General features: G+C 36.4%; 2 protein-coding genes across 3 annotated transcripts in view; both read right to left on the reverse strand.

Moving 5' to 3' along the window:
• GRM5 (glutamate metabotropic receptor 5) overlaps positions 1–26472 on the reverse strand; it is a 595687-nt gene that overhangs the window by 112868 nt on the left and 456347 nt on the right. The window lies entirely within an intron of this gene.
• LOC108539156 (40S ribosomal protein SA-like) lies at positions 2907–3773 on the reverse strand. Its single transcript, XM_017887664.1, has one exon. It carries the CDS (start codon positions 3771–3773, stop codon positions 2907–2909), a length of 867 nt encoding a protein of 288 aa, XP_017743153.1.

A 26472-nucleotide genomic window follows, 5' to 3' on the forward strand; every position in this document is an offset into this window, starting at 1 on the left:
TGGTTTGTTCCTTTCTCTAGCCTTTCCCCACTTGGTTCCCATGGCAGGGTGATCTCAGGAACAGAAAGTGAGAGGCAGAGGTGAAAATTAAACTCTCAGATCTCTAGCCGGAGGACCAGGGGGTGGGTGGGAGAGACTGGAACCTGGAGTGGGACAGGGAGACAGTAAGGGCAGGGAGGTGGGGAGTGCTAAGAAAGTGGTTCTATAGCATTGAGTATGAATTCTTAGTTTCCCCCTAAGTTGTACAGGCATTGATTTGACTCTGGTCAGCATACCAACCTTTTGAGAACTAAACTATGGGATGGAACAATGCCCAGAGCTAAAGACTGACCACTTGATGAGGCATATGTTTGATAAACTTCGATAGCACTGCAAAGGCTTTGAAAACTGAGAGTTGAAGGTGCAGCATAAGAAGGTAAGTGGGAACTTACAGACTAATCAGGTTGTTTGCCTATACTTAAAAAAAAAAAACAAAAACAAACAAAAACAGTATTCTCCACTAGATTTAAATAGCACCCAAAATTTCATAACATTATATTTGAAATGTTCAGAATATGGCAACTATATACAATTATTTGGGAGTGATGTAAAGAGCCCAGAAACTTTTACTAATCTTCTGGCTTCGTTTCTAAATTCAGACTGTTGATACCATCTTTCTTTAATGATTTAGTAGAACTCATTGAGTTATATTCAATTCTTTGTTCTTGCTGCTTTGGCCCTAGAGAGAAATTCTGGCTCATTAAATAATTTATTAGTTGACTCATTCAGAGATTAAGTCATTGATTAAAAAGACATTTATTGAGTACTTACTGCATGTCAGACACTGTGCTGGATGCTGCTGACAGAAACACAAGTAAGATGAATCTGTGTCCTCAAAAAAAAAAAAAAAAATTCACCATATAAGGTATGAGCTCAGTGGTAGAAGCTTGTGGGGCCCAAAGGAATTTCATCTTATTAGGCAAACTTTAAAGTCTTAAATGCACATAATAAAATGCTTTGTTTTATTCAAAGTTCTTTTCTTATCCAGTAAATGGTAGGTATGTTAATTAGTTGGCATGATAGTGCACCAAAGAACAGGACTTCATTCAGTAGTATTTACTTCGTTCAACGATTATTATTTTAGGGTCTGCTGTGAGCCAGGATTAACCTAGCCATGAAGTTCTGTACCAAGCAGACTTACCAGGCGCTCTCTGGCTGGATCCGCCTCACAGCAGCATATAGAGAGGAAATGGAAGCAGGAAAGGGCTGCTCTTCCTTCTTTTTTTCTTTATTCTAAACTAGATCCTTGAGTTAGACCACTTAATATTCATTCCTAATTTTCATATTGTTTAAACAAATCAGAAGCCTCCAAGAGGATTAGCAGAAACTACAACTCTCCAATCTGTGATTACAATTTAACTTTACAGTCCCTCAAAACATGTTCTTTAATTCATCTGGGAAACCAGAACTTTAAAGCCTAGTAGCTGTTAAACAAAGGAAAATCAGACTGTCTTAACAGTGCAGAATCAAAGAATGTCTGAGATACAAGAGATTTCAGAGAACATCTACTTTACAAGCTGAAGAAAGGAAGCCCTTGGGCTGAATGTGGCCTTTAGATATGTTGTATTTGGCCTAAATGCCGTTTTATGGAAATTTCACATTAATATCTAGCTTTGTGGATTCTCTTGATAATCAGAAGATATGACAACACTAGCTCCATTTTCTCACATGGCAAATGCTCTGGACCCTGTCTCATCCAAGATTGTGACCTTCTAATTTGGTCCAATAAACTAATATTACAGATAAGGAAAATAAGACCAAGAGGATTTACCTAAAGTCGTATCTTTAGTTAGTAGAAGCTAGCCTCAGAATACTTGCCTCCTAATTTCTTGAATAGTGTTATTTTCATTATGTGAGGCTAAGAAACCATTGTTTAAGAATGATTTTGGCAAATTAACTCATGACCATAGAGTAATAAAACAAGCAGCAGTTTATTTATTTTTTTTAAATCTTGAGTTAATTCTTTGTGTTCTTATTCTAGGTACTAAAATACTTTCAGATTGTTCTCACGGTTTCTTCTGTACCCATTAGTAAGGGAAGGATAGTAAAAGGAAGGAAGATATAAGGGAAGGGATCCAAGTATTTTCCTGGAAGATGATTATAAAATCTGGAAAATACCATTGGATAACATACTATAACATTGCAATGAAAAAGAAAACTGCAGTGAATCAAATTCTCCCTACTCTAATTTATTTTGTGAATCTACTAATTCTTTATGCATATGGCAAATGGATTTCAGTTATGCACAGTGGATAATACCATATTTTTTCTGCTGTGACAGAAGGGCAGGACATCCCTCCAAGCCAGAATTAATCTTTTGTCCTTATATGCTCCCACAGAAATGTGTTTATATCTCTATTACAACACACAATACTCTCTGCCATGCATTAGAATTTTCTGTGTGCTTGTCTGTGCCCACCACAGAGTAAGAACTCCCTGAAGGCTAACATTTGTCGTGTTTATCTTGGATCTTCCATTGTTTCTAACACCATGGCTTAGACTAGGCAATCCATTTCTTCATTTTGCATTTGCTAAATGCCTATTCTGTGCAAAAGCCTCTAAAAATATAATGGGATTCAGAGATTACTTCAGAGTAGAAAATCAGCCCTATATGGATCAGATACACATTGATCTTGTTTATCATTGTATTTCCAGCACCCAGAACACTGTTCAACATTGTCAGTAATATAACAGTGGATCATACTTATGATGGTTGAAGGTGGAATAGACTTACTGTATGGAATCTAACAGAAAGTGGGCCCAACAGAGAAATGAATGTTACAATGAAGGTGCATAGAAACTGATGTTTATTTTCCATCAACCATTTTTCCATGTTGCTTAAGAGCCCGTGCAAGAACAGATTAAGACTATTCAGTGGTTGCTCCTACCCATTCAGTGGCCTGAGCAGTGGGAGCTGCAGACCAATCTTCTGTGGCAGGCTCAGCACTCCAGTCTTCAGTAGGGAACTGCTGAATAGGCATAGAGGGCACCTGCACACCTTCAGACCAGTCTGAAACCTCAGGCTGAGTAGCAGTGATCTCAGGAGCTGCAACAGTCCATTCGCCCTGAAATTCCTCCTTGGTCACTGCCTTTTCAGCAGCAGCCTGCTCTTCTTTTTCAATCTCTTCAGGATCTCTGTAGAAGTAGAGCTCAGGCATGACCTCCCACAGGTGTTCACGGGAAATAGTGCCACACATGCGCAGAACTTCCCGAGCCAGCATCCACCACATCAAACCCACTGAGTGAGCTCCCTTGTTGTTGCATGGGATGGCAATGTCCACAGAGCACAGAGGAGAATCTGTGTTACACAGAGCAATGGTAGGTAGGTTAACATAAGATGCCTCCGTGAGAGGCTGGTGGTCAGCCCTGGGGTCAGTAACCACGAGAAGCTGTAGCTCCTGGAAGGCTGCCTGGATCTGGTTAGTGAAGGTTCCAGGAGTGAAGCGGCCAGCAATGGGAGTGGCTCCAGTGGCAGCAGCAAACTTCAGCATGGCCCTCTGGCCAGTATTCCTGGAGGATATAACACTGACATCAACAGGGTTTTCAATGGCAACAATGGCACGAGCCGCCAGCACAAGCTTCTCCCAGGTCCTCTTCAGATTTATGATGTAGATGCCATCACTTTTATAGATATACTGGAAGTCAAGATTAGTGCCACCTAAGTGGGTTCCTGCCGCAAGGAACTTAAGGACATCCTCCTCCTTCATTTGCAGGACATTAAGGGCTCTGGACATTGTGAAAGTTTCCCTTTAAGTTATGATGGGAATCCAGAACAACGCCGTATGGACCCCTCTGATCTGCGCGGAAAGCAGATCAAGTTTAATAAAACAAATGACTAGCTATTGATTTAGAGCTTAGGTGGTGACTCGTGTTGTAGGGAAGAAAAAATATTCTATGAAAGGGCCGGAGTAACTGATGACATCACATAAATCATTCATCCCGTGCCTAACACTATACTGCTTATTCTTTGTCAGGCAGCATGGCAATACTGGAAACCCAGAGCTGTATCCACATGCCTGTAGAGACACCAGTTCTGAATATTTGCAGTATCTCCAGTTTATAATTGTGCCCGAAATACAGGCAGTTGACCTCTGAATGCTCATATTGAAATGCAAATGAACACAGCAGCTGCAGAAAGAAAAGGCTTCTTCAGGGAGCTTCAAAAATTCGACAGGGATTGCACACTTCTACGTGCAGAACACCAAATTTTAAATTTAAATGATTCACCATGAACAGCCGGTTGGCAGCCCTCTGATGGATATGTTATTTTAGATACCATATCTCTCATTCACATTACAGTATTTTGCAGAACTTCCATATGATATGTAAATGAAAGGAGAATTCCACAGGGGCATGAGGGCTAATGGTTATGATATTATTTAAAAGATTGTGTGGCAAAAACCATAACATTAAAGTCTTCTTACTATACTAAGACCAAACTCCTAGACCAGACTTTTCCCACTTGGCCCTATCTATCTTCATTGCCACCATTCTTTTCCATGAGTTATATTTTAACTGTTTTGTCATGTTTCCTGAAGATGTGGCTTTCCCATTTTTGTCCAATTAGCTTCTTGTCATACGTTAAAACACAATCTAGTGGTCACTCTACCATGAATCCTTGATAGCGTTTCCCAGGTAGAATTGAAAATGATTCTTTTTTCAGGGCTCCCTCACTTTGAAAAGAAGGAAAATAATACTTTCTTTTAGAGTTGTGAGAATTAGAGATAATACATATGGAAGTTATGACCCCACAACAGGTACCAAATAAATAGAAACTTGCTGTTGTTATTACACATCTAGTACAATTTACATACATAAGATCACTATTAGTATATTTCTATAATGAACACACTCCATCTTTGAAACTTTGAGAATTACTGTGCTTATTTATTCACACAGTGTTCTAGAGTTTATGATTCCAACAATGAGATGCAAAAAATGTAAGTTCCTTTAAGATTTTATTTCTAATTAAAAACAATGAGCATGCTAAATGAGAATTCCATCTCTTATAATAAGCACTGTAATTGAAATGAAGTAGAAAATTGCAAAAACGAATTACATTGCAGTATGTAAACCTTCTACAAAGAATTGAACCAGAAAATGCAGAGTTCACAAATTGCACACGTGGGAGATTAATCATCATCTCTAATACAAGAGATTTGATTAGGGTAGAAAGTAGATCTGTATAAAATGTTTAATATTGAATCATTTTTATCAAAAAACATTTTATGAAGCTCCCTCTTCTGAGTGTAGTGGCTATTGTACCAATGGTACAAATTTTGTAAAGTATAGATATTCCTTTAAAATCATAATGTTATTTTCAACCATGACAATAATTATTTTCTATAAGCCATTTTACTCTGAAATATTTCAAAGGTAGCCACTAAAGAAGAGATAGGAGAGGAAAGTATCCCACAGGTGCTACATTCTAGGTGCTTTACACTTACGACCTCATGTAGCCCTCACAGCAAACACATAAGCTAAGCATCATTTTCTACCCTTGCTTAGATGAGAACATTTGGGCTCCAAGAGTTAGAATAAAATGTTAAATGACATAAAGCTAAAACATAGTTGGGGAGAATTTCAAACACAGTTCAGTCTGACTCTTTTGACTATGCCATCTGCAGTATACCTAAACTTCTGCAGTATACCTAAAAGGAACATTTTCTAAATTATTATCATGTTTAAGAAGAAGTAACAAAGATAAGAAATTGCTTAAATACACTATCCACCTTACCATTATGAATACACATTTATTTCACTGTAACCCAGACTTGAATTCCTTTGATTTATGAGATCACACAGCTCAGCACATAGCTCAAAAGCTGCATGCTGGAGGGAGCTACGAGGAAGGGGTGGGGGCAGCAGACACCTGCCTTCTGACATCTGATCTTTTAATCAAAACCTGATATATATGCATTTATTTATTCAATGAGTATGTATTGAGCACCAACTGTGTGCCAGGGTTTTCCAGTTAACAGAGATTGCAGTAAATATTTCTTAAGAATCTAGTGTGTCCTAATATCCATAAAATTGCAGTAGAGGAATTAGTCTCATGCATATGCACATGGTTTAGCTTATTTGGAGTCATATAACCTAGGTTTGAAACTATTTCTCCACTTACTAGTTGTGTAATCCTGGGCAAGTTTTTTTAATTAATTAATTTATTTATTAATTTATTTATTTATATTCAAGAAAATCTATTATATTTCTTTTTTCTTTATTTCTTTTAATGATTAATTAATTATTATTATTATACTTTAAGTTCTAGGGTACATGTGCACAACATGCAGGTTTGTTACATACGTATACATGTGCCATGTTGCTGTGCTGTACTGGTTAACTCGTCATTTATATTAGGCATATCTCCTAATGCTATCCCTCTCCACTCCCCCAACCCCACGACAGGCCCCAGTGTGTGATGTTCCCCACCCTGTGTCCAAGTGTTCTCATTGTTCAATTCCCACCTATGAGTGAGAACATGCAGTGTTTGGTTTTCTGTCCTTGCAATAGTTTGCTCAGAATGATGGTTTTTAGCTTCATCCATGTCCCTACAAAGGACATGAAGTCATGCTTTTTTATGACTGCATAGTATTCCATGGTATACATATGTGCCACATTTTCTTAATCCAGGCTATTATTGATGGACATTTGGGTTGGTTCCAAGTCTTTGCTATTGTGAATAGTGATGCTATAAACATACATGTGCATGTGTCTTTATAGCAGCATGATTTATATGATTTATAATCCTTTGGGTATACGCCCAGTAATGGGATGGCTGGGTCAAATGGTATTTCTAGTTCTAGATCCTTGAGGAATCGCCACACTGTCTTTTACAATGGTTGAACTAGTTTACACTCTCACCAACAGTGTAAAAGCATTCCTATTTCTCCACGTCCTCTCCAGCACCTGTTGTTTCCTGACTTTTTAATGATTACCATTCTAACTGGTGTGAGATGGTATCTCATTGTGGTTNGAGCCGCCAGCACAAGCTTCTCCCAGGTCCTCTTCAGATTTATGATGTAGATGCCATCACTTTTATAGATATACTGGAAGTCAAGATTAGTGCCACCTAAGTGGGTTCCTGCCGCAAGGAACTTAAGGACATCCTCCTCCTTCATTTGCAGGACATTAAGGGCTCTGGACATTGTGAAAGTTTCCCTTTAAGTTATGATGGGAATCCAGAACAACGCCGTATGGACCCCTCTGATCTGCGCGGAAAGCAGATCAAGTTTAATAAAACAAATGACTAGCTATTGATTTAGAGCTTAGGTGGTGACTCGTGTTGTAGGGAAGAAAAAATATTCTATGAAAGGGCCGGAGTAACTGATGACATCACATAAATCATTCATCCCGTGCCTAACACTATACTGCTTATTCTTTGTCAGGCAGCATGGCAATACTGGAAACCCAGAGCTGTATCCACATGCCTGTAGAGACACCAGTTCTGAATATTTGCAGTATCTCCAGTTTATAATTGTGCCCGAAATACAGGCAGTTGACCTCTGAATGCTCATATTGAAATGCAAATGAACACAGCAGCTGCAGAAAGAAAAGGCTTCTTCAGGGAGCTTCAAAATTCGACAGGGATTGCACACTTCTACGTGCAGAACACCAAATTTTAAATTTAAATGATTCACCATGAACAGCCGGTTGGCAGCCCTCTGATGGATATGTTATTTTAGATACCATATCTCTCATTCACATTACAGTATTTTGCAGAACTTCCATATGATATGTAAATGAAAGGAGAATTCCACAGGGGCATGAGGGCTAATGGTTATGATATTATTTAAAAGATTGTGTGGCAAAACCATAACATTAAAGTCTTCTTACTATACTAAGACCAAACTCCTAGACCAGACTTTTCCCACTTGGCCCTATCTATCTTCATTGCCACCATTCTTTTCCATGAGTTATATTTTAACTGTTTTGTCATGTTTCCTGAAGATGTGGCTTTCCCATTTTGTCCAATTAGCTTCTTGTCATACGTTAAAACACAATCTAGTGGTCACTCTACCATGAATCCTTGATAGCGTTTCCCAGGTAGAATTGAAAATGATTCTTTTTTCAGGGCTCCCTCACTTTGAAAAGAAGGAAAATAATACTTTCTTTTAGAGTTGTGAGAATTAGAGATAATACATATGGAAGTTATGACCCCACAACAGGTACCAAATAAATAGAAACTTGCTGTTGTTATTACACATCTAGTACAATTTACATACATAAGATCACTATTAGTATATTTCTATAATGAACACACTCCATCTTTGAAACTTTGAGAATTACTGTGCTTATTTATTCACACAGTGTTCTAGAGTTTATGATTCCAACAATGAGATGCAAAAAATGTAAGTTCCTTTAAGATTTTATTTCTAATTAAAACAATGAGCATGCTAAATGAGAATTCCATCTCTTATAATAAGCACTGTAATTGAAATGAAGTAGAAAATTGCAAAACGAATTACATTGCAGTATGTAAACCTTCTACAAAGAATTGAACCAGAAAATGCAGAGTTCACAAATTGCACACGTGGGAGATTAATCATCATCTCTAATACAAGAGATTTGATTAGGGTAGAAAGTAGATCTGTATAAAATGTTTAATATTGAATCATTTTATCAAAAAACATTTTATGAAGCTCCCTCTTCTGAGTGTAGTGGCTATTGTACCAATGGTACAAATTTTGTAAAGTATAGATATTCCTTTAAAATCATAATGTTATTTTCAACCATGACAATAATTATTTTCTATAAGCCATTTTACTCTGAAATATTTCAAAGGTAGCCACTAAAGAAGAGATAGGAGAGGAAAGTATCCCACAGGTGCTACATTCTAGGTGCTTTACACTTACGACCTCATGTAGCCCTCACAGCAAACACATAAGCTAAGCATCATTTTCTACCCTTGCTTAGATGAGAACATTTGGGCTCCAAGAGTTAGAATAAAATGTTAAATGACATAAAGCTAAAACATAGTTGGGGAGAATTTCAAACACAGTTCAGTCTGACTCTTTTGACTATGCCATCTGCAGTATACCTAAACTTCTGCAGTATACCTAAAAGGAACATTTTCTAAATTATTATCATGTTTAAGAAGAAGTAACAAAGATAAGAAATTGCTTAAATACACTATCCACCTTACCATTATGAATACACATTTATTTCACTGTAACCCAGACTTGAATTCCTTTGATTTATGAGATCACACAGCTCAGCACATAGCTCAAAAGCTGCATGCTGGAGGGAGCTACGAGGAAGGGGTGGGGCAGCAGACACCTGCCTTCTGACATCTGATCTTTTAATCAAAACCTGATATATATGCATTTATTTATTCAATGAGTATGTATTGAGCACCAACTGTGTGCCAGGGTTTTCCAGTTAACAGAGATTGCAGTAAATATTTCTTAAGAATCTAGTGTGTCCTAATATCCATAAAATTGCAGTAGAGGAATTAGTCTCATGCATATGCACATGGTTTAGCTTATTTGGAGTCATATAACCTAGGTTTGAAACTATTTCTCCACTTACTAGTTGTGTAATCCTGGGCAAGTTTTTTTAATTAATTAATTTATTTATTAATTTATTTATTTATATTTCAAGAAAATCTATTATATTTCTTTTTTCTTATTTCTTTTAATGATTAATTAATATTATTATTATACTTTAAGTTCTAGGTACATGTGGCACAACAATGCGGTTTGTCTACATACGTATACATTGCCATGTTGCTGTGCTGTACTGGTTAACTCGTCAATTTATATTAGGCATATCTCCTAATGCTATCCTCTCCACTCCCCAACGCCGACAGGCCCAGTGTGTGATGGTTCCCCACCCTGTGTCCAAGTGTTCTATTGTTCAATTCCTCACCTATGAGTGAGAACATGCAGTGTTTGGTTTTTCTGTCTTTGCAATAGTTTCTCAGATGATGGTTTTTAGCTTCATCCATGTCCCTACAAAGGACATGAAGGTCATGCTTTTTTATGCTGCATAGTAATTCCCATGGTATACATATGTGCCACATTTCTTAATTCCAGGCTATTAATTGATGGACATTTGGGTTGGTTCCAAGTTTTGCTATTGTGAATAGTGATGCTATAAACATACATGTGCATGTGCTTTATAGCACATGATTTATATGATTTATTAATCCTTTGGGTATACGCCCCCAGTAATGGGATTGGCTGGGTCAAATGGTATTTCCTAGTTCTAGATCCTTGAGGAATCGCCACACTGTCTTTTACAATGGTTGAACTAGTTTACACTCCTCACCAACAGTGTAAAAAGCATTCCTATTTTCTCACCGTCCCCTCTCCAGCACCTGTTGTTTCCCTGACTTTTTAATGATTACCATTCAACTGGTGTGAGATGGTATCTCATTGTGGGTTTTGATTTGCCATTTCTTCTGATGGCCAGTGATGATGAGCATTTTTTTCATGTGACTATTGGGTGCAGAAATTCTTCTTTTGAGAAGTGTCTGTTCAATAATCCTTTGCCCCACTTTTTGATGGGGTTGTTTGATTTTTTCTTGTAAATTTTTTAAGTTCTTGTAGATTCTGGATATTAGACCTTTGTTAAGATGGGTAGATTGTAAAAATTTCTTCTCATTCTGTAGGTGCACTGTTCACTCTGATGGTAGTTTCTTTTGCTGTGCAGAAACTCTTTAATTAGATAATCCTGGGCAAGTTATTTACTCTCTCTAAACATTATTGGATTTTTGTTAAAAGGACACTAATAGTAATTGTGTCATAAAATTTGATGGGAGCATAAAATGAGATAGTATAGGGAAAGTGTGGATAAGAATAGAACCTAGCAAGCAACTGCTTGTTAAGTGTTAATTATGATAATGATGATAATAAGACCACTTATTTCTTATTTTTTCAAGACAGAATTTCACTCTTGTCACCCAGCATGGGGTGCAATGGCGCAATCTCAGCTTACTGCAACCTCCGCCTCCCAGGTTCAAGCGATTCTCCTGCCTCAGCCTCCCGAGTAGGTGGGATTATGGTGCCCACCACCATGCCCGGCTAATTTTTCATATTGTTAGTAGAGACAGGGTTTCACTATGTTGGCCAGTCTGGTCTCAAACTCCTGACCTCAGGTGACTTGCCCGCCTCAGCCTCCCAAAATGCTGGCATTACAGGCATAAGCCACCGTGTCTGGCCTGAGACCACTTATATTGTCCTCAATTATCAAATTAAGCTATAGAAATCTTCATGATTGGGCTGCATAAAATACAAATCGCTTTTCTAATTTTGATGGACCTCTTATTTTACCTAGATTATGGAAAACTGTATTATTTTTTCATTTGGGAAATTGAAGTAGCTTTTATTCTCCTGTGTTCCTTTTACTTGACTGCCAAGCAATGGGAATGTAACCCAGGCTCAGTAAATTGGCAGCTGTATTTCAGGAATCTGGAGAAAGCTAAGTAAAGCAAAAGAATGATCAGTATTTATTTGCAATCATGTTTGTGATAGGGTGCAAATGTAGTCATACTCTGGCCAAATTGCTAAAAGCTGTTTACTGCTTCCTGGAAGCCTATGGACCTGGGCCAACTTTCCAAACTTGGTCTTCTAGCTACCAGTACATCCGGGTGGTGGGGGTGGGCAATATTCTTTAAACCAATACTGTTTATGTCATTTATTTGTCTTAAAAAAGTCAAACTAAAATTGGTTTTTAGTGATCGCAACGAAACCACTGGCATGAGTCAAAATGTTGTTTGGAAAAGCAACCTGCAATCAACTGGATACATGTTTACTAATTATTTAAGTTCCAATTCAACTATTGATTTTCATAATAATGAGTGGCTTGGCTCTCTTCAGTGTTTGATGGGCTTGTATGAAGGCCTACAGTCCAAGATAATTAAATTATTTAACTTTATATTAAAGTCAAACCATGGACCAAAAGTTTTCCTGATTCAAATTATTTAAGAAAGAAAATACAAATGTCAAATTCAGTTCACTACTGGCTTCTCCTGATCTGGAATAGCATATGCCTCGCACCCTGGAACCTGATTTCACAAGGGAGAATACCTTCCAATTATCTGTGACTATTTGAATCTAGTAATTCTGTTTAGAGAAAGAATCACCAGATGACTTTTCTTCCCTCTCTTGTCTGCTGAATAAGCTTAATTAAATATTGCCTGAGAGGATAAGAGAAAACCCTGGGCCATGCCTTATGGACGTACTTATGTACGTACTCCAAAGAGAATGAGAAACATGGGAGGAAGGAACAATGACAAGAGGGAAAGTGAAATAAGAAACTAAAAATTTCAGGCTGGATATGGTTGCTTATGCCTCTAATCCCAGTGCTTTGGGGGACCAAGACCGGAGGATCTCTTGAGCCCAGCAGTTTGAGGTTGCAGTGAGCTATGATGACACCACTGTACTCCAGCCTGGGCAACAGAGCAAGACCCTAACTGTAAAGAATAAAAATTAAAAATTAAAATTCAGGCATCAAGGGAACACTTATTGCAGAAAATTTGCTATGTGCTTCTTAGACAATCAATTAAAACATCAGTTTTGCTTTCTAAATTTTTCCATGTGATATTCAATAATACCTGGTTATTCAGGATTAAAAAAAAACTCTTTGAAGTTATTTACTCTGTTCAGACTTAACTTTCCCCTGTGTTAGAAATAGGTAAGATATTGATACAACTAAGATGGTGTTTTTGCTAGGGGATCTAGGAATACAGAATTGTATAAAACTATAGCTATTGTTTTGCATGAGGTTTACTTATGTGATACAGTCTTGCCAAACAATGACTGTACTTCATATGTGAAATTAAAATGCTTTATTGTTCCAACCATGGTCATTTGGAATGAAGTAAACCTAAATTTTATATCAAAGGGATCTATTCCTCAGCCTCAGATGCAAATCTTACACTCATAAGATTTGGCAGCTCTACAGGGAACAGGCTAAAGAACTCAAGGGTGCCAAAGATCCAGAGAGCCAGGATTTCTACCTCACTCAGAGAACAGGGAAAAAAAATGGCCAGGCTTGCCTCCAGATAAGAATGTGCCCTACTTCAACTTACTTCCATAGCAAGAGTGTATGAGGAAAGAGAGAAAAGGCTATACCAGTGTCCCTGACTTTGAATCCATAGTACCTCTGCACTCTATCACAGGTGGAAGTATCCTGGAATCTAGCCAAATTGTTACATAAAGAGTAATTTTTCTAAGGAAAAATCCTTAGAAAAGAAGTATTGGGTGGATTTTCTTCTTCATGGGTCACAATTTGACATTCATATTAAAAATTATTAAGCGCTAGCATCGTACCAACATTATCGTATAGAATTGTGGGCATGAAAAGGCCATGCAATTTACTCTTAAGATGCTGTAACCTAGAGGGAATGTTTAATTGGAGAGAGAGGGAAGGGGGCAAGGGCTGAAGAACTACCTGTTGGGCACTATGCTCACTTCCTGGGTGATGGGTCTAACTATACCCCAAACCTCAACATCATGTAATATACCTTTGTAACAAATGTGTGCACGTACCCCTAATTCTAAAATAAGAGTTGAAAAAGAAATGAAAATAAAAACAACAAAAAATCAAGCAAACAAAGAGCGATAACACAAATCCAAACTCTTCCTAGAAAAAAAGAGAGAATTTGTAGCTTGGGTCAAAGGAGAAAGCTATAATGATTTCTCCTGTGCCACAGTCTAGGCAAAACACAAAAATTTCAGGTAGAATTCAGAGGTAACAGGCAGTGAGCTCTAAGAAATGTCACATATACAGAGCAGGTCTTAAGTGATATAGCTTATTTTTTTTTTTTTTTTTTTTTTTTTTTTTTACCAGATTACCTCACACTAAACTTTCACAGACATACTTCTTGGCCAATTCTTCCAACAGTTTTGTAAATTGAGAGCAGCCTTTACAGGTTACACCAAATTGAGAGCAACCTTTACAGGTTACACCAAATATAGAGAGATTTAACAACTTGCCTAAGGTCACAGAGACAGAAAATGGCAGAGAAGCACTGCTGCTAAACACAGCTTTGTATAATGCCATGGATTACATAGCTATAGTATAGATAAGAGGTTTTAGACCATAAAACATTCTTAAATGTTGCTTTTATATTTTGCTAGAATATAAATGTATATACATATACATTTATATGTATATAAATATAAATACAGATGTAAAACATGCCAATTAAAACAGAATATATAAAGCAGTCTAATCAGAAACCTTCTGGCAATAAGAGTTTGCACTTAGTTTATAAATGCACAAATCTCTCCATTGTGACTCATAGAGATTTCTGACTTCCATTTATTTCAGTTTCATTTCTCCATACAATGTAATTTTTGGTTGAATTCTTAGATTTCCATTCTTTTATGTGTTCGGGTGTTGTGATTCTCGGCTCTGTGAAATTGCTAGAAAAAAGTGCAGAAGAAATATGCCTAATAATGTTGTAATTTACTGAGTTTTACTAAATGCCAGAGACTATGTATTATGCACTAAATTATGTCCCCTCAAATACCCCCAATATGTTGAAGAAACTCTAATTCCAAGTGTGATGGTATTTGGAGATGAGGTTTTGGGAAGTAATTAGGTTTAGATGAGATAATGAGGGTAGCCTGTTCATGATAGGGTTAATGTCCTTAAAAGAAGAAATATCAGTGACTTGATAAAGAAGATATGAAAAAAATTTGATTCATGCCTTGAATTTCTCTCCCTTTCTGCCAAATGTGCACATAGCAAGAAGTAGGCTATCTGTAAGTCGGAAAATGAGACCTCACCAGAATCCAACTATGTTCACATCCTGATCTCAGGCTTCCAGCCTCCAGCACTGTGGAAAAAAAAAATGTTGTTTAAGCCACTGTGTCTATGTTATTTTCTTATGGCAGCCCAAGCTGACTTAACACTATGTTAAATGCTTCATAGGTACTATTCCATGTTCTTCTCATAAGATTTCTATCTGCTAGGCATCTAATATTATCCCAAATTTACAAGTGAAGAAAGTGAAGAAAGAGAGTTTAAGCAATTTGTCCAATGTCATAGAGCTATTAAGTGGCAGAGCCAGGATATAAATCTAGCCTGTCAAATGCCAAAGCTTGTGCAAAACCACTTTACTGTGATGTCTTCAATGTGCATAACTTTTCATTTCCATAAACCCACCACTCACAAATCAATCAATTTAATCACATTATCACATTTATGAATACGAGATACATGAGTTTGCCTTACATTTCTTTGTGGAACATTTTTTAGGTCTGATGGACCCAGCTCTTCCTGTAATTACTATCTGAAAGATGCACATTAGGGACAGTTTCTAGCCTTCTATTCACTCTTAGTAATTTTGCACCAGGGATTCTTCATTACCACTGCATGTCATTAAGATGTCAGTCATACTCCTCCTAATTGCCTGTACAACAGCGACATGTGTACACTTCAAATTTGAAATATTTTAAGCAGAACTCACCTTCTCTACTGCAATCTTGCCCCTTTCCCTATATATCTATTTACAAAATTTTCTCAATCACCTAAAATTGAATCCTTTAAGTCACCCTTGCCTTCTCCCTTTCCTTCAACCCTGCAGAGGATAACCAAGTTTACCTCATTCTTCTGTCACCTAACAATAACTTCTATGACACCCTCAAATTCCCATCAGCTTAAAAAAATAAAGGTAATCTCTCCCTCACCCAACAAACTCTGAATTATACTGTCAGATTAATCTTTTTAAATGTGGCTTTTGATTACATCATTTTCTTCAAAAGTCTTCAATAATTAAGATATAGAAGAAAATTTCCCAAATCATGGTTCGACATGCATGATTTAAAAAATCTTTTCAAACTTAAATTCTCAGTCTTATTTGTTATAATCTGTGACACTGAGTAGGACATGTATTTTCTCAACTCCATTATTTAGTTTGCCAAGCTGTTTAAGCTTGAAATACTCTGCCTCCAACTCCCTGTCTCACAGCCCAACCAAACTTCAGGATTCAATTCAAAGACTAGCTATGTCATTAATCCCTAATTTCCCAGATGCATGAATTCTCTACTTCTCTAATGCCTAGAACCACATTAAGTCACATTTCAACTATTTTTTATTTATTATGTATAATCTTGTATTGAAGGTATTCCCAGATAAATTGTAAGATGGAAGAGATTAACCACTAACTATTCTTGGCCTCTTCTCTTGTAACTCTTAAAACTAGTTCAGGATCTTGCTTAATGGATGTTAAAAAGTGATAATTTGATAAAGAATATATGAAAGAAATTTAATTCATGCCTTGAATTTGTATCAATACTTCATTGAAAAGAAATCGTGTGCCATTTAGGTTATATTTAATGTCTGCTCTGATAGTCATGAACCCTTGAGCTGATGAGTAAAATGTTTTGCAAGCAACAGCTCAAATATCCTGGATCTATTCCAAAATAAATTGAATTGGCAGGGTCAGTGGGAATCACTATGGTAACAGATGGATCCTTTAATTCTTGTAGTCACTTTGGTGTAGACTGGCATTTACATATCATGACAAAGGCCTGCTGCTGTCCATCAGGAGCAGGAGAAAGGTATATGAAGTCAAAGTAATTAACAATAGCTGCTATGACAACAGACTCAAATAACCAGTAGCTTAATACAATAAAAGTTTATTTTTTGATTATATCACAATCTAATGTAGATTGTGAAGTGCTCCTGACTCTTTTAAGTGACTCAGGGAGCCAAGCTCTTTCTAATGCACGATTTTGCCACTTTGGATCCCTTTTTTTCTAGTCACATGAATGTAGGAGGGAGATTGAGACCAGGATCTTTTGTGTATTTTTAGAACGCAGGCCTTTAAGTAGCACACAACAGTTTAGCTCATATTCTGTCGACCAATTATAGTCAGGTACTGCAAAGTAGGTTTGTAAATGGTGCTTTCCTATGTGCTCAGGAAAAGGAAATGGATTTGCTGAACATCTAGCCTATCTTTGCCATACCAAAGCTCTAGCACCTGAAGGAATTTGATATCTGGATCTGATGGTTATTATTCTGGAAGAAGGACCCTGAAAACACATTTGTACTGGGTCTATTGGTAGTGTCAAAATTCTTTTAACATAAAATTCCTTCAAATGACCAGACCTTCTTTAGTAGAGTTCCATGGCAGGGCTATGCTCAGTAATACCCAACAACTTTGCATTGCTATTCATTCTCAAACTCAAATATGTCAGCTATGCATCAAACATATCTCTTGTCTGACTGCACCTTACCTATCCCACCTTATCTCTGCTTATGTATAGTGTCTTTTCTGCTTTAATCTTCCTAATCCATTTCTGTCTGTGAACATAGCAGGAAAATTCTGAGACCCCCTCCAGAGGTAGAAGGTTTTGTGAATTAGAATGCCTTCTTTACTGAGGATGGACAAATAGAAAACCTCTTCATGATGGACTCTTCTACTCCAGGTACACTTCCCTATTTCCTCAGGCTATTCTGTCTACTTGGCCACTTACCCATACCACTGCACTTACCCACAGTATACCCATGCTGTCTCCTCCAATTGCCCTTGGATAATCTCACCTGAATTGATTTCTCCTGTCCACAGACTTGCATGACTTACTCTTTGAGTTACATATTCCCGTGATGCTTGATAACCAGACAATCTGTTTACAGCTCTGTGGCAGTCAACGTTATCTGTTACAAAAAAGGCCAGTTCAAGTCGTGTCTTTGTCTAAGTCCTCTAGTGGCTTCATGTCTCAGTTGAACAAAAGCCAAAGTCAGCACAGTGGCCCACACAGCTTTCCAAGATCTCACCTTCTGTGACCTCTTTGACATCATCTTCTACTTGTTTCCCCAACTTACTTTGCTCCAGCCACATTGGTCTCCCATCTGTTTCCTTACCTATGACAGTTTCCACACCTCTCCAGGCTTTATTCCTGTAATTTTCTTCTCCTGAAATCATCATCTCCCTTAACAACTTGGGCCATTCCTTCCTCACTTTCTGGGTTTTATACAAAATTCAGTAAGGTGCACCCTCCCTAACACTCTAAATCCTATCTATCTCCCTGATTTTTCTTCTAGCAATTATCACCATCTGATACAATATATATTTCACTTATCTATTTTGTTTTACTCTATCTCCCCTAACAGGAATGTATGTTCCATGAAGGCAAGACTTTTTGTCTGTTTTGTTTACTTCTGTAACTCTAGTATCTAAAATGCCTAATGATATATAGTAGTTATTCAATAAGTATTTGCTGAAGGGAAAATGACTCTTCTAGCTTTAATCTTTTAGTATATCTTTTATTCCTTAGCAGAATGTAGAGACCCTGAAGTTAAGTACTAGATCATATATTTTCCTTGTATTCCACTCCAGGGTTGCCCAGTGTTGCAAATGGCTTAATAATAATTTACTAATGTAATACGCACACACACACACACATTGTGATGGAGTTTCACTCTTGTTGCCCAGGCTGGAGTGCAATGGCTTGATCTTGGCTCACTGCAACCTCTGCCTCCCAGGTTCAAGCCATTCTCCTGCCTCAGTGTCCCAAGTATTTGGGATTATAGGCATGCACCACCACAACTGGCTAATTTTATATTTTTAGTAGAGACGAGGTTTCTCCATGTTGGTCAGGTTGGTCTTGAACTCCCAATCTCAGGTGATTTGCCCACCTCGGCCTCCCAAAGTGCTGGGATTATAGGCATGAGCCATTGCACCCAGCCAGTTATTATATTTTATAAGTCAAGATCTTTCACATCATTTCTCAGTGACCGTATCTTTGATAGAAGGCTCTCCTGTCTTCAGTACCACGTCACAGCTGTGGGGACAGCAGCTTCTTTATTTAGCAGCCATCTGGACTAGGTGTCAGTACTCTGTAATTTTTAAAGGTTGTGACACTGGCAATTACTGAAATGTCAAAACACTAGGCCAACCATGAGGACTGTGGCAAAAACCTTCCCACATACTTGTCATGGTGATGTGGGTAAACTCATATATAGCATTTGACACTCAGCCATACAACTGAAATTAAAGTTAGTTTTTTATAATATCTTAGAGAATGGCACCTAGTATAAGACAGGTATACCACACTAAAACACATACATGAATATGAAGAATAAGGTTATGAATAGGCAGAGGAAACATCTGTTTTTTGTTTTTATATTAAATGTTATATTCTAGTAATATGCTGTAAATCATCATTCCTAGCCTGGATATTATTGGGAAATATATTTACTAATGCCACACTTTGTATTTCTTTTCCACAATAACCTAAATGCAAATATTTTCTAAAGCACAATCGATTGTAAGTGTAAAGTCTTAATGTAACATTTCTTGAGATCCTTTTATAGGATCTTTACCTATATCATACTATTTTATCCCCATAATGACTCTAAAATATAATTATTGTCTGAATTGTAGAAATGAAGAAGGCAAGGCTAAGTAACTGGTCCCTGGTTACAGAGTGAGTTAATGGTGAGCTGAATTTTACATAGGTGTTCACTCCAAACCTCTCACTTCTGTGCATTTCACAGCATGGCTTACCTGAGCCATCTGAGAGACTGGGAGAGAATGATTCACTGAGCAGCTCAAAAGGGACAAGCTTAGGTATTAAGAGTAGGAGGAGAAAAACATCCTTTTGTAAAGTAAATTTCCACTTGGTTACAGACATCAAAATCACAAAATATATGAGATTAGGGACTTGGTTATTTGCTAGAATTCTTTGAAGCCTGAGAAATAAGTCTGGTAGATGATTATTTTATGTTTTATAGATATATATGTATAAAAGGACAAATAGATATTTGTCCTTAAACATTTCTGAACAGCTTTATTAAAGTACTATTGACATAAACTGCTCATATTGAAACTGAACACTTTGATAACTTTTCACATATGTATACTCTCATGAAACCACACAAAAATCAAGATACTTAACATATCCTTCACCTCCATGAGGTTCCTCCTGCACCTTTTTAATCCATCACTCCCTGTTCCCATCCCCAGGCAACCATTGATTTGCTTTCTGTCACTCTAGATTACTTCGCATTTTTCTAAAGTTTCATAGAGATTGAATCCCACAGTATGGACTTTTTTTTTTTTTTTTTTTTTTTTGACTGGATCTAACTCCTTCATCTTGGCTGGAGTGCAGTGGTGCAATCCTAGCTCACTGTAGGCTTAAGTGATCCTGTTGCCTCAGATCCCCAAGCAGCTAGGACTACAGGTATGTGCCATCACACCTGGCCAATGTTTCTATTTTTTTGTGGAGACGGGGTCTCCCTATGTTACCCAGTCTGATCTTGAGCTCCTGGGCTCAAGTGATCCTCCTGCTTTGGCTTTTCTGGCTACTTGGACTCATAATTACTTTGATTTTTGCTGTGTTGTTGGGTGTATTAATTAGTCATTCCTTTATGTTGAGAATTAATATTCCGTTATATGAATATATCACAGTTTGTATATTCTTTAACCTGTTGGTGAATATTTAGGTTTTTTGGAGTTTGAGCTATTACAAATAACATCATTTTGAACACTATTCCTTAAATATATAGGAGTAGAATGGGTGCACCAAATGGTGGCTATATGTTTAACTTTTTAAGAAACTGTCAAACTATTTTCTGAAATGGTTACAGCATTTTATATTCTCACCAGCAGTACACGAGAATAGGTGTTCCTCCACATTCTTCCCAACAGTTGATATGACCAGGCTTTATAATTTTATCCATACTAATAAGTACATAATGGTATCTTATTGTGGTATAAATTTTTGTTTTCCTAATGATTAATCATATTGAGCATCTTCTCCTGTACTTATCTGCAATCCTTATATCTTCTTTGACGAAATAACTGTTCATCAATATTTTGAACAAGCATATTTTGAATAGTCAGTTCATCAAAGAAGATGTATGGGTGGCAGATAGATATAGGAGATGCTCAATATCACTAATCATTAGGAAAGTGAACATTTATACCACAATAAGATACCACTATACACTTACTGGGTCATGTATCCTATAAACACATAAACCACAAAATTAAAATAAAAGAAATGGCTTTTCATTTTGCTCATTTTAAAACTGCATTGTTATTATTTTAAAGAATTTCTCATTTATCCCAAATATAGGTAAATTATATACAAATTCTTCCAATCTTTAAAGTCTTTTAAAGAGCAAGTGTTTTTAATTTTTAATTTTGATGAAGTCCAACACAGTCATTTTTTCTTCTACTCATTGTGTTTTGCTGTAACATATAAGAAACCTTTTCTAACATAAGGTCATGGATGGTTTTTCATGTTTTCTTATAGATATTTTATAGTTTTAGGTTTCACATTTATATCTATAATTTTCATTTTTTGAGATAGGTTCTTGCTCTGTTACTCAGGATGGAGTACAGTGGTGCAATCATAGCTTACTACAGTGCTGAACTCCTGGGTTCAAGCAATCCTGCCTTAGCCTCCCGAGTAGCTGGGACTACAGGCAGGCACTACTGTACCCGATTACCTGACTAATTTTTTTTTTTTTATTTTTTGTAAAGAGGCAGGGGGGAGTTTCACTTTGTTGCTTAGTCTGGTCTTGAACTCCTGGCCTATAATGATTCTCCTGACTTGGCCTTCCAAAGTGCTGAGATTACAAGCACGAACCACCGTAACTAGCTAAAATTGATTTTAGTTAATTTTATATACGTTCATACATCACTTAATGACAAGAATATATTCTGAGAAAGGTGCAGTTAAGCAATTTCATCACTGTTTGAACATCTTAGAGGGTGGTTATGCACAACCTACTACACACATAGACTATATGATATAGTTGGTTTCTCCTAAGCTACAAACCTGTACAGCATTTTACTGTACCAAATACTGTGGGCAATTATACAAAAGTTTAAGTATTTGTATATCTAAATATAGACAAAGTTCAGTAGAAGTATGACATAAAAAGTTTTAAAATGGTATACTTCTATAGGATACTTACCATGACTAGAGCTTGCAGGACTGGGAGCTGTTCTGGGCAAGTCAGTGAGTGAGTGGCGAGGGCATGTGATGGACTAGGACATTACTGTATGCCACTATGACTTTATAAACAATATATCTTTAGGCTACACTAAATTTATAAAAAATAGTATTTTTCTTCAAATTAACCGTAGTTTACTGTAACATTTACTTTATAAACTTTTACTTTATTTTTAACTATTCAAATCTTTTGTAATAACACATAGCTTAAAACACAAGCACATTGTATAACTGCACAAAATATTTTCTTCTTTTATTCTTATTACATAATCTTTTCTTATTATTTTTTAAATGTTTTGTTAAAACTAAGATACATACACACATTAGCCTAGGCGTGCACAGGGTGAGTATCATCAATATCACTGTCTACCACCTCCACATCTCATCCTACTGGACGGTCTTCAGGGGCAATAACACATGGAGCTGTTATCGCCTATGATAACAATACTTTCTGGAACACCTCCTGAAGGACTTGCCTGAGGATGTTTTACAGTTAACTTTTTGTTTCCTGTAAGTAGAAAGAGTACACTCCCAAGTAATGGTAAAAATATAGCATAGTAAATACGTAAACGTTATTATTTTTAAAATTATGTTGTATTCATAATTGTATGTGCCATACTTTCATGCAACTGGCAGTGCACTGGGTTTATTTACATCAGCATCACCACACATATGAATAATGTGCTGCACCATGACATCACTAGGCAACAATAATTTTTCAGTGCCACTATAATATTATGAGAACATTGTTGTATATGTGGACCATCATTTACTGAATCGTTATGTAGCACAGGACTCTGCGTTGCAAGGAATAGACTGAATTTTGGTGGGGAGGAAGGACACGTGGATATACAAATTTTTCAGTAGCATTTGTTAAAAAGCTTATCTTTTGGCATTTAGATTATTTCCACCTCTTGGCTATTGCAACTAATGCTGTGATGAGTGTTGGGTACAGATACCTCTTTGATATACCAGTTTCATTTCCTTTGGATATATATCCAGAAATAGGATGGCTGTATCATAAGGTAGTTTTATTTTTAATATTTTTAGGAACTTCCATCCTGCTTTCCATAATGGTTGTGCCAATTTACATTTCTACCAACAGTATACAGGGTTCCCTTTCCTCTACATCCTTGCCAACACGTCGTTTCTTTCATCTTTTTGATAGCAGCCATTCTAACAGGTGTGAGATGATATCTCATTGTAGTTTCGATTTAAATTTCTCTGACGATTAGCAGTGTTAAGCACCTTTCATATATCAGTTGGACATTTGTATATCTTCTTTTGAGAAATGTGTATTCAAATCCTTAGTCCAGATTTTAGATATGTTATTTGCATTTATGTGTGTATGTTTTAATTTTGCTATTGAATTGTTTGCATTTCTTTTATGTTTTGAATTTTATCAGATACATGGTTGCAACTATTTTCTTCCATTTCTTAGGTTGTCTTTTCACTCTGTTGATTGTTTCCTTTGCTTTGCAGAAGCTTTGTAGTTTGATTAAATTCCTTGTCTGTTTTTGTTTTTGTTGCTGTGCATTTGGGGTCATAATGCCCCCCAAAAATCATTGTCCAGGCCACTATCAAGAAGATTTTCCCGTATGTTTTCTTCCAGTAGTTTTATATTTCTAGGTCTTATTTTTAAGCTTTTAATTCATGTTGAGTTGATTTTCGTATATGGTGTGAAGTAAGGGTCCAATTTTATTTTTCCACATGTGGATGTCCAGTAAATGATACTAATGTATTAAAATTTTAATTTCTAATTGTTTACTACTATTATACAGAAATACAATTCATTTTTGTATAATTCATATCTTCTATTACAAAAATGTAATTAACTCACTAGAACTTAGTTTGTAAACACCATTGATTTTCTAGAAAGGCAATTATGTCATCTATTAATAGAGTTTTACTCCATTCTTTAAAATCTGGGTATCATTTATTTTTTTCTTGACTTATTTCACTGACTAGAACCTATAGAGTTGAAAGCCAACTTCCTTGCCTGACTATAGGGAAAATATTTTAGTAGATTGAAAAGTTTCTGCCAGGCACACTGGCTCACGCTTGTAATCCCAGCCCTTTGGGAGGCCAAGGTGGGTGGATCACTTGAGGTCAGGAGTTCGAGACTAGCCTGGCCAACATGGTAAAACACTGTCTCTACTAAAAATATAAAAATTATCTGGGTGTGGTAGTATGCCCCTGTAATCCCAGATACTCAGAGGCTGAGGCAGGATAATTGATTGAATTTGGGAGGCAGGTTGCAGAGCGCTGAGATTGTGCCACTGCACTACAGCCTGGGCAACAGAGTGAGATGCTGTCTCAAAAAAAAAGAAAAAAAAGAGTTTCTATTTTTTTTGAGACATTTCTGTCTATTTTTAGTTTGTGAATCATTGCATCAAAATTATTATAATCGGTTTTCTCATTAAAATGTTATATGTTAATATAATAAATTGCATGGATCAATTTTGAGTATTAAGCCAATCTTACATTTCAAGATAAACAGTACTTGGTTATAATATGTTATACTTTTTAAACGTATTATTTGATTTAAAAAATTTTGTTTAATATATTTACATCAATGTTCATGAGGTCTATATGAGGTATATTGGTGTACAGTTTTTTTGTTTGTTTGTTTGGTTGGTTTTCCATGGGATATTTTGGTCTGGTTTTGGTATCAGTAATTCTATCTTCATTGATTGAATTAGGAAGTATTTCTACTTCTTTACTTTTCTGGTAGAGTTTACATAGAATTGATATCTGTTCTTCCTTAAATGTTTGACAGCAGTTCACCAGTGAAATCAATCTGGGCCTAGAGTTTTCTTTGTGGGAAAATTTTAAACTATAAATTCAATTTAACAAATATAGGATCATTCATATTTTCTCTTTATCCTCCAGTGAACATTGGTAGAATGTTAATTTCAAGGAATTTTTTTTCATTTTAGCTAAATTAAGTCATAAAGTTGCTCATAGTATTTATTTTATTTTTCATATCTATAAAACCTGTAGTGATGTTGCCCATTCCTGATATTAGTAATTTGTATTCTCTTTACTTTTTTTCTTTTTTTCTGATCAATTTGGTTTTTCAATTTGATTGATCATTTAAAAGAAACAGGTTTTAGTTTTATTGAATTTTCTCTGTTGTGTTTCTGTCTCCAGTTTCACTGATTTTCACTCTGATCTATTATTTCCTTTTATCTACTTACTTTGTGGTTAATTTTCTTTTCTTTTACAAATTTCTTGAGGTGGAAGCTGTGGCCATTGGTTCGTGTCTTTTTTTCCAAATATTTAATGCTAGAATATGTCCTCAAAATATTGTTTGAGGTATCTGAACTACATGTTTTTTCCAGTCTGACTCCTTTACCATATGATTGCTGAGAAGAGTGTTCTGTTTTAAGTGGTTCTTTCCCGGGTCATGCATGTTTGATCAATACTAAGCTGAATGCTCAGGAGGGAGCCTCTACACATCTCCAGCATTCTCTCTTCACATAGTTCTCTCCTCTGATTCTGTGCTCTACAAACTCTAGCTTCGTTGATCTCTCTGAACTCAATTCCATTTTCTCACATCAGAAGGGTCACATCTTTTATTTCTTGTCTCTTGAGAATAATTGTCTTCATTGTTTGAGGTCCAGTGTCTTGCAAACTTTTTGAATTTTGTCTGGTTTTGATACTGTTGTTATTTCAAGCAGGAGAGTAAATTCCATTTTTATTACTTCATCTTCAAAAGCAGCACCCATTTTCCCATACACAATCACATTTAAGCCTCATGATAATCTTGAAAGTTCATTTTTTTGGGGGGGTGGGGGGGTGGAATCTCGCACTGTTGCCCAGGCGGAGTGCAGTTGTGTGATCTCTGCTCACTGCAAGCTCCACCTGCCGGGTTCACGCCATTCTCCTGTCTCAGCATCCCGAGTAGCTGGGACTACAGGTGCGTGCCACCATGCCCAGCTAATTTTTGTATTTTTCAACAAGTTTATCAGGTCTCAATTTGGTGTGTCTTACGTATATTTAATATACCTTGGGTTCAAATTCTAGTGCCTTAAGAGTTTGTAGAAAATTGGTCTTTCTAAATTAAGGAGTTGCTTCTGGGATCTCATTAAGTATTTTTTGACAGTGGATATTCATCATTGAAAACTGCCTGCACTAAACACTTACTTGAGTGGATAATTACAATCATTTCTTAAACTCTGCAATTTAAATAAGAAATATGTAAAATTATTTCTCTCAGAACTTTCATATCTGGGGCTTTGATATGGGTTTATATTCTATTTCCTTAATGCTGATTCTAGCATGGACAAACTTTTATTTTATTGGCAATGAAACATCAAAATATAAATAATTCAAGAATGGATATTAAGCCAATAATGTCACATGAAATTCTAATTAATTTTGTCTGATATGAAGACACAAATGGGCTTCTGATCGGGATATTTTACTACATGCACTAGTATCATGTGATCAATATTTTTCTTCAATGTCTGTTATTATTGTTCTAGTACAGTCTTTCCTAAAG

Source organism: Rhinopithecus bieti, unplaced genomic scaffold (genome assembly GCF_001698545.2).
Source record: "Rhinopithecus bieti isolate Rb0 unplaced genomic scaffold, ASM169854v2 scaffold_15796, whole genome shotgun sequence".
In the NCBI taxonomy this organism is placed as follows: Eukaryota; Metazoa; Chordata; class Mammalia; order Primates; family Cercopithecidae; genus Rhinopithecus; species Rhinopithecus bieti.

Bases quoted from the DNA above. Each gene is read 5' to 3' on its own strand.
- LOC108539156 (XM_017887664.1), bottom strand. From the start codon at position 3,773: ATGTCCAGAGCCCTTAATGTCCTGCAAATGAAGGAGGAGGATGTCCTT.